Consider the following 10,209-nt stretch of genomic DNA (forward strand, 5'->3'; position numbering starts at 1 on the left):
CAATGTACCAAAAATATTTTACAAAGCAGGAGTTAGTACTTGAATGAATCTCAGATCGGTATCTGGGAACTGTCGGGGGACGGAGAGACAGGTGGACAGAAGACACACATAAATTTAACCAGTACAGAAAATTGTTACCAAAAATAAGTTTCAAAATAAAATCATACATGGTTCAATTTAGTAAGAGTTTGTCAGTTTTGGTGAGTCAACAGAACTGCCAGGTTTCTTCAACGAATCAAGTTAGTTCTCGGATACAGGAAAAGAGCCTGAAAAAAAAAAAAAAAAAAAAAAAAAAAAACGAGACTTTTACATCCACAGCCTGATGGACCCTGTACATTTGGAGACCAATGTGGACACACGATTCATATTGGACACATCTATAACATCCAACTCCAAACCACCATCAGTACTATTTTTGGTTGTTGACAACACAATGACAGAATATGACTGCATTTTTTTAAAACATATTAAACATAAATTCCTGACAATACACATCCCACTAAAATCTGGGAGCATGGACCAGGTGCACCGGTAGGGTAAGCGTCCTTTGTTTTTTCTAGAAACACCCGCCGCTCATAAAAAGTCAAGTCCGGGGTAGACAAACTAGGGAAGGAAAAATATGACCCGTTGAATAAATCAGTTTTCATGGTGCAGATGGATACACCATAACAATCCACGAGTTCATGATGACGACCATAAAACTTCTGTAGTGATGATTTCAATCTTGTAGAAACATAACCCTGTTCCAGAAGCCTATTTGTTAGAATTCTAGCGCGATACAAAAAGTCTGCGTAGTTTCGGCAAGCTCTGGCATAACGTATGAGTTGTGATATGAACACACCATACGCAGGTGCTGAAGGGATGTTGCCACAGATGAAAGGAAAGTTGACAATTTTGGATGAAAAGTCATCACGTTTGTCGTAAAGTTTGGTCAATAGTTTCCCTTTACCATCGATTTCTAAGTGTAGGTCAAGATATCTGAGACAACGTATCAGACCAAGTTTTGCTGGAAAATACCTACGATCAAACAGCTCTCACTTCTATATTTTTTGCCCTAACATAAATTCTTGACAATATGCACATCCCAGTATGGTAATCTATTACTAAAGTTAAAAACCAAAATAACAAAAAAAAAAAAAAAACAATTTTCCCATTGGGTTCTTCCCTTTTTCTTTCACCTTCTGTTGAAAAAAAGTACCCTGCATGTTTTCGGAGGAAAATATAGACTAAACTGTCAACAATATTCACGAACTCTTTTCCTGTGAATCTCGGGCCGACAAGTTCTCAAACTAATTCTAATTTTTGACTGGAAATCGAAATGAAATTATAATCTGTCAATCATAAATATAAAAGTCTACAACAATTCAACACTCATAAACTTAGTCATATCAATGCTCGAAATAACTTGTTAACAGAAGCTAGCATTTCCTTTCTCATGGTGGAATACCTGTACAAAACGATCTACAGAAAGGTGTCAAAATGTAATAAATAATGCCATAAATATACTTATCTTATCCTTGCATCTATCAATTTGACTCTAACAAACGTATAGCCACTGTCAGGGCTCAACAGTCTAGACGACAGACATGGCAAAATATTATTTCAAAAACCTAATTTTATTAATATATTGAAGTGACATGTCGCCATGAGCATAGGATATAAGTTCTTGTCAATAAATTATTAAGATCAATTTATGGATAAAATCATCATTGACAATATCCATCAGTTTAAATTTACCTAACGATTTCAGGTAGTTTTTACTTAACTTTAAACTATACAACTGCAATTCACCGAGTCTCCTATCACAAATAAATGTTATAACTGACAATACTTTAAACGACATCTATAGTGTTATTTAAGATCTGTATCAACACATTCCATTTTGATATCCGTATAGACGAAGTCTTTATTGTTATGAAGATGTAAATCCGAAGACATAAGGTTCCAGACAAACCTTTAACATCTAGAATGATTTTTTTTTTAAAACACGTCAACAATTATGCATAATTCTAACATGGGACATTCAGAAAAAGATTCCGTATTTAAATATTCATCACATTGCTGTTTGTACACTACATTGTTGTTCATAGGTGTCAAAGAGACAACAACCCCATCGAGATGAAATTGTTAGCCCTAGACCGCATATTGGTTTTCAATGAACGACGAGGAAACCCTCATACATCAGGTGAGGCTGCAGCTGGCCCCTAAACACCATTATACACAGATACGGCTCAATAGTTGCCCCTTTATACTCATGTAACATGAAGATAAACTACAGGTGAAAACGGAACAAGACATACAGAGGTCAGACATTTTTGACTTGGGACAGGCGTAAAAAATGCGGCGGGGTGAAAGTACTTTGGCGTGATCACAACCTTCCCCATCAAAATCTGACCGCTGTGGTTTTAAAAAAAATAGTAGACAAATGAACACACCTAAAATCATTTAAAAAAGGTCTGAGTTCCTTGTTATAAAGAAAATATGTCAGAAACTGAATATAAATTACACAAATGTAAAACAATGGACTACTAGCAGTTAACTGACATGCCAGCTCCGAACCATTTTAAACCTACAAAAAACTTATGTCCCCATCGCATGTAACCACATTGTTGTTTGTCGGTTGAAAAATTTATAAAACAACATTACGTAATAAAATAGTTTTCAAAAAAGCAATAATGAAAATAGCAATTAGATATGTCATTCATAAGGAAAAACCAGGTAACTCTTGGTTGATGTAAAAAGTACAAATGTATATGTGAAATATTATGTTGATAATTGACTGTTATATATAAAGTGTATGTTGAGGTTGTTGTTAAACAACACAAAGCAGATCAAACAAATCTGATGTTCAGAATATCAACAAACTGTCCTTAAAGGGACTGTTGCACATAGGAATGAACATTATTAACAGTATCACCCGTATTCATGGGAGGATAACTCTATATACATTTGTACAACGGACATCAATATGAAATCAAATACTGAGGTCTTGGCTTGCTTTCAACATCCAGGCGAATTCTACTAAACTTAACTCCCAATCAATCAAAAATTTTAGTGAGCTGAAACTTGATGATTTTAGGTCGATTTAATGAAGACTATGCAAGGATGATGATTGATAATATACATCCATGTTCTTTTCCGTACCACACCTTTGACATCGTACATTTTTACATTACTAGGAAAATCAACGTATTCCTTTTTCGAAAATAAACTTGACATTTTAGAACTTTACTGTTGTGTAACGCAAAATTTCGTCAATCGGCTAAGATCGGCATGCAAACTTGAATAAGTCCGTAATGGTATGAACTCGAGCGAAGTTGCGATATGCGCTAAAATCGGATGACTTTGTAACCATTATTCTCAATCAAAACAACTGGCAGCCACTGAATCCGAGGCTATAGGCGTTTCTCAAGTATATTGCAGAAAGGTCAATGGTAACTGATCACTTCATCTTTCAATGTAAACTTCCCGCTCTCATGGAAGTAAAAATACGTAGAACACATGTGTATAGTATTTAACAGGTACGTTTTGTTCTCTTATAAGCTAGAAATGACGGTTCCATGACACCCATCTGCAACATTAGGTGGTGTAGAAATATATAATTATGCAAATCATATACGAATGTACGAGTGCAAGAAGTCGCTAACAATATTAGCGACTTAAAAATGCCGAAGTCAATAGCTATACACTATACATTTTGCAGATTTTGGTAGGGTAGACAGACAAATTTATCCCCCAACTTCATTAAATTTTGGGTCAGTAATCACTGTCAAATCAACTATGATATACAATTCAAATGTTCTTTGCCTTCAGTGATATAGCAAATGTATCATAATTAAAAGTCTACTTATGATCCGTGCAGAAACTCTGATGAGTCTTCTTTATTGATATGGACCGCAGGTGCAAGATACACAGGTGTTGAATCTAATCACCATAATCAATTGACAACGACTGTATGCTTTGAGGATTTCTGCAGAGGGCTTATTGTACACCTGAATCAATACAATGCAGCCCTTTAAAATGCTTTCCATATGCAGCTGATACATATGGATTTGTAAACATTACAAACCATGGTTTTATTCTACATATGTTTGTAACCAGTTATTGTTGTATATAAATCTAATATATGTTCATGGGTCTAAATCTATCTATAAAATTGGTATCAAGCTGGTGAAATATTCTCATTAAGCATTTTTCTCCAATATCCATTTATTTACTCCAACATATGGACTATAAACATATCGTGCATTGAAGGGTGGGACTAGAACTGGAGCAGCTTCAGTACACACATATAAATAAATAACGGTAACTAGTCACAGTAACTTCAAAAGATAAAAAAAACAAGAATTATCTTGCAGTATGGAGATGGGTAGTAACAGGATCTACTGCTAGTGAAAACCTAAGAAACAAAATTATCATTATTTATGGACCTCCACAATTCGATTTCAGGAGCTCTTATTTTTTTCTGGACCTCCACAATTCGATTTCAGGAGCTCCTGAATTATCTCAGGATCTCCAAAATAATTGTTTTATTTCAACAGGCCCTCAAATATTTTGTACCGCCACAATTCAATTTTATGACCTCCAACAACGCCGGCAATATCAAAAGAACAAAGGATGGGAAAACTTTGGGCAAAACAACGCCGGGAATAACAAAAGGACAAATGGGGGAAATAACCTTCGACAAAACAACGTTGAGAATATGGAAAGGACGCATGAGTGGTGAACGAGGGAAAAACTTTTGACAAAACATCGCCGGTAATATCAAAAGGACAAACGAGGGGGAAACCTTGGACAAAACATCGCCGACAATATCAAAAGGACAAACGAGGGGGGAAACCGCGGACAAAACAACGCAGGGAATATAAAAAGGGAAAACGAAAGAAAAATATCGGGCAAAACAACGCTGAAATTATCAAAAGGACACACGAGTGGGAAACAAGGGGAAAAACTTAGACAAAGTAACGTCGGGAATATCAAAAGGACAAACGAGGGGAAAATATTGGACACAACAATGCTGGGAATATCATAAGGACAATTGAGAGGAAAACTTTGGACAAAGCAACATCGGGAATATTGGAAGGATATACGAGGGGGAAATCATGGACAAAACAACACCGGCCGGGAATATCAAAAGGACAATCATTGGGAAAATCTTTCGACAAAACAACATCAGCCAGGACAAGTACCAATAAAGTTACTGGCGAGTTCATGTGCTTCGGAAAGGTGGACGACTCCTGCTTCTTGCAAGACAACCGCTGTGCTGCTTGTTGAAGTTTCAAGTAGGTCATGATTTCTCGATTCTTCAGTTTAGAAGTAAAAAAAATATATCCTACGAAAGAGACCCTTAGATAGGAAAAATTTGCAAGACAGGTAACAATTAACATGATGGAGACCTTCGACATTTTGAAATGCCAAGTTAGTGTATGTGCAACCTATTCTTGTCCTGGCAACCCATTCTTATCATTGGCAATCTATTTTTGTCACAATAGTTTGTGTGTATAAGTTACTGAGCCCTATCTAATACGTCGGAGAAATTGTCTTTATGCACCGGACCACCTCGGATTTTACTGCATAGGATAGAATATAGTTGATTTCGAGGAAATCCAAGTCTTCGTGTTTGTTATAGAGTTCAGTTAAAAGATTTCGTATTTCGAGATAAAGGTGAAGATATATTGTAAGAGGCAGATTTCACTGTGTCTGTAATGTCCTTTATTGGTAGATAAGATGAAGATGGTCACCAAATCTTGTAGATGTAATGATAAAACATAATCTAAAAAGAAAGCAAAACTCGAAAGACTGCATCACCTTGCCTTCCTTTTGTTGGAATAAATTGTGGATGAAGTCTGTCTCAAAGGAAAAAAATGTACAGTCAGTTAAGGTGCACAGATGAGATCCCCCTTATTGTCTGTTGAAACACTAATCCACCAAACTATGTAAATATACTGTCAATAAAAAATCAACACATATTTACAATTGCATAATATGGATGCTTGTTATTGGATTCGGGATTATTTTTTCTAAGTAAGATTTCTCTCGGCATGACAAGGTACGTTCATGTATACCCTCGGTTCCAGTTTTAAAAGAATTAAAACATCGACGTTGATTTGACGTTTATTAAAAACACACTTATGTCACCTGCATGAACTATTTGAAGAAGCTGTAATCATCCATATGGATTAAAAAAATAAACAACAACAAAATTAACAAAAAAAACCCCAAAAAACAACAAACAAACAACAAACAAACAAAAACAGTAAATGAAGATAATAGTGATGATGTTAACCTGGAGATAGTCAGTATATTATTGGTTTGTTTAAGGCGGTGTGACACCTTACTGCACGTGTGTTATGTACTTCAAAGATCTTATAATCCATGTATTTATATCTGATTATGACAATTTAATACACTACAAAATGTAATGTAAATAACGATGTAATCCATACACCCTTACTTCAACGTTGTTACGACTTATAAAGAGATTTAATTCCACATAAAAGAAACATTTCTCGCTATTAGAGATTAGCCTAATCCCTCGGTTCATATTTACTTATCTATATTAAGCACCTCAGATGTTTGGTATGAAATGAAGTTAGTTACAAATACATCAAACGCCAGCATTCCTAACGCCCAGGTACATATATACAATCGCGGTTTCGACCAACTCAAACTAAACTTTGCCAACAATAGTGTTCTTATACATGTTAGACGATTCGCGATCGAGACTATAGTTATCACAAATGTAGTCACTATATTTATACGTCTACTCGTACTGACTCCCGAAAAGTACATGTAAATCAAAGATTGTCGAGGAAAATGAATGTATCATAAAATATTATGATGTTTACATAAATGTCTATGACAGATACGTGATGAACTATGATATGGAGAAAATGACAATACCAGAACACATTAAAAAAACAAAAGCGGATAAATAAAAACCAACGCAACTTTCCAATATGCAGTTAAGGCGAACTGACCGTTATATCAATTAATTCAGACACGATCTAAAATGCTGACTCACAATAATCTGTTGTCAAAAATGTCACGAAAAAATAATGGTGTATTAAAGACTGATTTGATTCCATTTGATACCATGCAGATAAACAGGGCTACATGTATATGGGTAATAAAACCAGCCAAAAGTCAACATTATGAAAAAAAATGCAACATACTTTATTTTTACGACTTATTTCGATATCAGGAAAGAGAGAAGTCTCAATATAAGATAGACTGCAAGAATAGATAATAATGTATGGTTGAAGGGGAACTAATGTCCAAGTAACGAGTTATCGGAATAGAGTAGGAGAACTGTTGGATGTTGAAATACAGGGTTGGCCGAAAAGAACAGATGTCGGAATACTTTGAATAAACAAGTATGGATTCTGTTTGGTAAACATGTAAGATGCAATACTTTCCAATCAACTGTGAGAACCATTCATGTTATTACGTATCCGATCACTCTAATTAAGAGTTTTGACAGACATTGAGAACTCTTTTCAGTGTTATTTCATAGCAGATGTCCCCATACTTAACGAAATATAGGTATGGAAAGATCACGTGCATTAGTCGGGTCTTTTTGTGTAAAGAGAAGCTACTTCCGTCAGTAATGGCAGTTTGGCCTACATCAAAGTAACTTGTTGCAACTAGTTGGTTAACACGCCATCTTTGGACACCTGGCAAGGAGACGTATCAAGTAACCTTGACAATATGTCACAGATGTTTCAATAACCTGATGCCACGCCTATTTTATCATTTAATGGGATTTAAAGCCCAAATAACAGGTGTCAAACGATCTCAAATGAACAATATATTATACTTTTCGTTATTCGGTTATATACTATAAAGTAAGCGATTCGCCAGTGTACATACGTTAAGCTTTGTGTTTTCGGATCATTTTTGTGCTCACAATAGTGACTCTGCACCTGCAAGCGCATAATAGAATTCATTAAATCAAATTTTACGTTATAAACCTCATTAAATGATGGCAAATGTAGAAAAGTAAGTTTTGATGAGGAAATTTTGTTCAGCAGATCTGTAGTTTTACACGATATCGTGTATCCATTTCTTTCACTATACATAAAGATTAAATAAGGACTCCTGTATGCCGTTTTTGTAATGCATCTTAGCATGGCACTTCGTACACGCGATATAGGATCGGAATTTAATTTTTATGAACATGCTTTTTACCATTATTTTCAATAGCATATTAAAAGTTAAATCTGAAGAATGAAACATGGCCTGGTGTGTAACTTACACATGTTATATTCTATTTACTAGAATTGTGGGAATGTTTATGCCGCGGGTTACGTAACAAACTAGCATGATGAAAACATAAAACGACGAACTAATGTGAATTCTAATTAACGGTAATGACGAGAAACGTATTATTAAGACATTTTACCAGGGAGGTACTGAACAGATAGGGTATGGTTTTCTTCATTTCGAAGTTTTAAAGTTAGCAGGTGTATATTGATAAAACATTCGAGATAGAACGATTTGGCAGGTGTCATCAACTTACGCACAGGAGATAAGGTTCTGCTGAATAAATTATCTCAAAATAATAAACCCTCGGCTACTACATTTAGATATTCAGCAAAAAAAATATCAAAACAAAAAAACAAAAAAAACCACGAACGTGTACTATTCAACTAACTCACGGTAGTCCTTCAAGAAGTAATTGTAATAACTTGGAAACGAATGTATAATTTCTACATTTCATAGTCCCATTTTATTTGAATATCAAGTGGTACATAAAGTAAAACAAGAAAACTTAAAGTTATACACAACATAAACTCACAAGAAACCCTCAACAGTCGATTTATCCTTTATCTAATAGCAAGCATACATACTAAACAAGAATTTATCCATACATGTACATTAAAATTCGAGTATAATAAAGAGTAGTCAGTATAAAATGAGACCTACCCTGCCAGTAGCCTGTATTTCAGCAATAGTTAATTGTGAGCTCGATACACTATGTAGCAGAACTAATATCCATATAAGTGTCCAGTGCAGTATATTCATACTTGGCAAAAAGATCCTGTGAATTAATCCATCGAATTAAAAGAGCAGAGAATCTATAGTGAAAATTTGTAATCTCGACAAGTTCGTCATGACAGTGACTACCGTGTAAATGAATGCCCTAGGCTATAACTTCACCCGTGATAACACCGGGATATTGTAATACGTATATAATCACAGCGTGCATTAATTGAGTTTAAACAGTTAAATAGCCGAGTGTTAATATTGTACACAATCCTATAGTGTATGTTTTTTTTAACATTACATAACTAGAGAAATATTCCTTAAGTTATTGATAAACCATTTATTAGACTAAAATATTCGTGATAATCACAAATGATTAAGTTTATACTCATTTATCAAGGATTCCTGATGGAGAACATAACAGCTTTATTTGCCTGTAGATAAAATTGATTCTATCTCAAACTACACGAAAAATACAGATAAACATCGCTAAATTTTAAATAAACACAATAAATTCTAATTTGGTCGAACAGAAAGCCATCTCTTGATAATTTGAAATTTTTGTTACTCTAATAGAGATTGCATAACACTTCTTTATCAATAATTGATTTTTGTCGCCATTTCTATATGTAACGCATTGGTAAAGAAACTACACATGAAACCATTAATGTTTTAACTAAATACCTATTGCAAAGCATATAAAACTGTACATGTACAATACCTTTATCTTTATTTTGTTGAAAGCTTTGTCGTACATTCACATTACATACCGTCATTCATACAACTACTTTTTGGCAACATTCCTTGAACCCCTGCCTGCGTGTGGAGTTTTATATCCCAGATCATACGTTTTGTACAAAAGCCTGCCGAATATCCACGGATTTTTCATACGTTCAAAATTTCCAATAATAAGCCACCGAAAGAAGATAATGTTGCCACAAGACTTACATCATCAGTATTCTCTTCAAAAGTTTTAAGATAGACAATCGATATAATGTGGCCACTCAACACGAGAACATATTTGTTCACACTATCAGAGAGTACCTTTTTCTGTTTTACCCGTCTTTGACATCTGAATCACATGACCGTTACTAGACAGGTATATGTAGAAGCAGAGGACGCTTACCCTACGAACGCTGAAGGTCCGTACACGGGTGTGGCTACTCATCGATTTCCAGTTTAACTTCTGGTAAATTCGTAATGTTATTTCCTGCAGTTTAT

General features: G+C 34.8%; 1 protein-coding gene across 8 annotated transcripts in view; it reads right to left on the reverse strand.

Annotated features, from left to right (window-relative positions):
• LOC148623379 (SPARC-related modular calcium-binding protein 1-like) overlaps positions 1-9,884 on the reverse strand; it is a 69,220-nt gene extending 59,336 nt beyond the window's left edge. The window contains exons 1-2 of one of the 8 annotated variants that reach the window (XM_088565216.1): positions 9,759-9,884; positions 8,929-9,043 (exon numbers count right to left, since the gene is read on the reverse strand). In XM_088565216.1, coding sequence (XP_088421342.1) covers positions 8,929-9,027 — 99 coding nt within the window. In that variant the 5' untranslated portion in view covers positions 9,028-9,043; positions 9,759-9,884. Of the gene's footprint in view, positions 1-8,928; positions 9,334-9,709; positions 9,729-9,758 lie in introns of those variants that run through there. The other 7 variants (XM_088565217.1, XM_088565219.1, XM_088565220.1 and 4 more) reach the window with 7 other exon arrangements.
• Positions 9,885-10,209: the final 325 nt, after the last annotated feature.

This window comes from Perna viridis, chromosome 2 (assembly GCF_037379345.1).
Source record: "Perna viridis isolate PV_CMFRI_1.1 ecotype Kerala chromosome 2, ASM3737934v1, whole genome shotgun sequence".
Classification (NCBI taxonomy): Eukaryota; Metazoa; Mollusca; class Bivalvia; order Mytilida; family Mytilidae; genus Perna; species Perna viridis.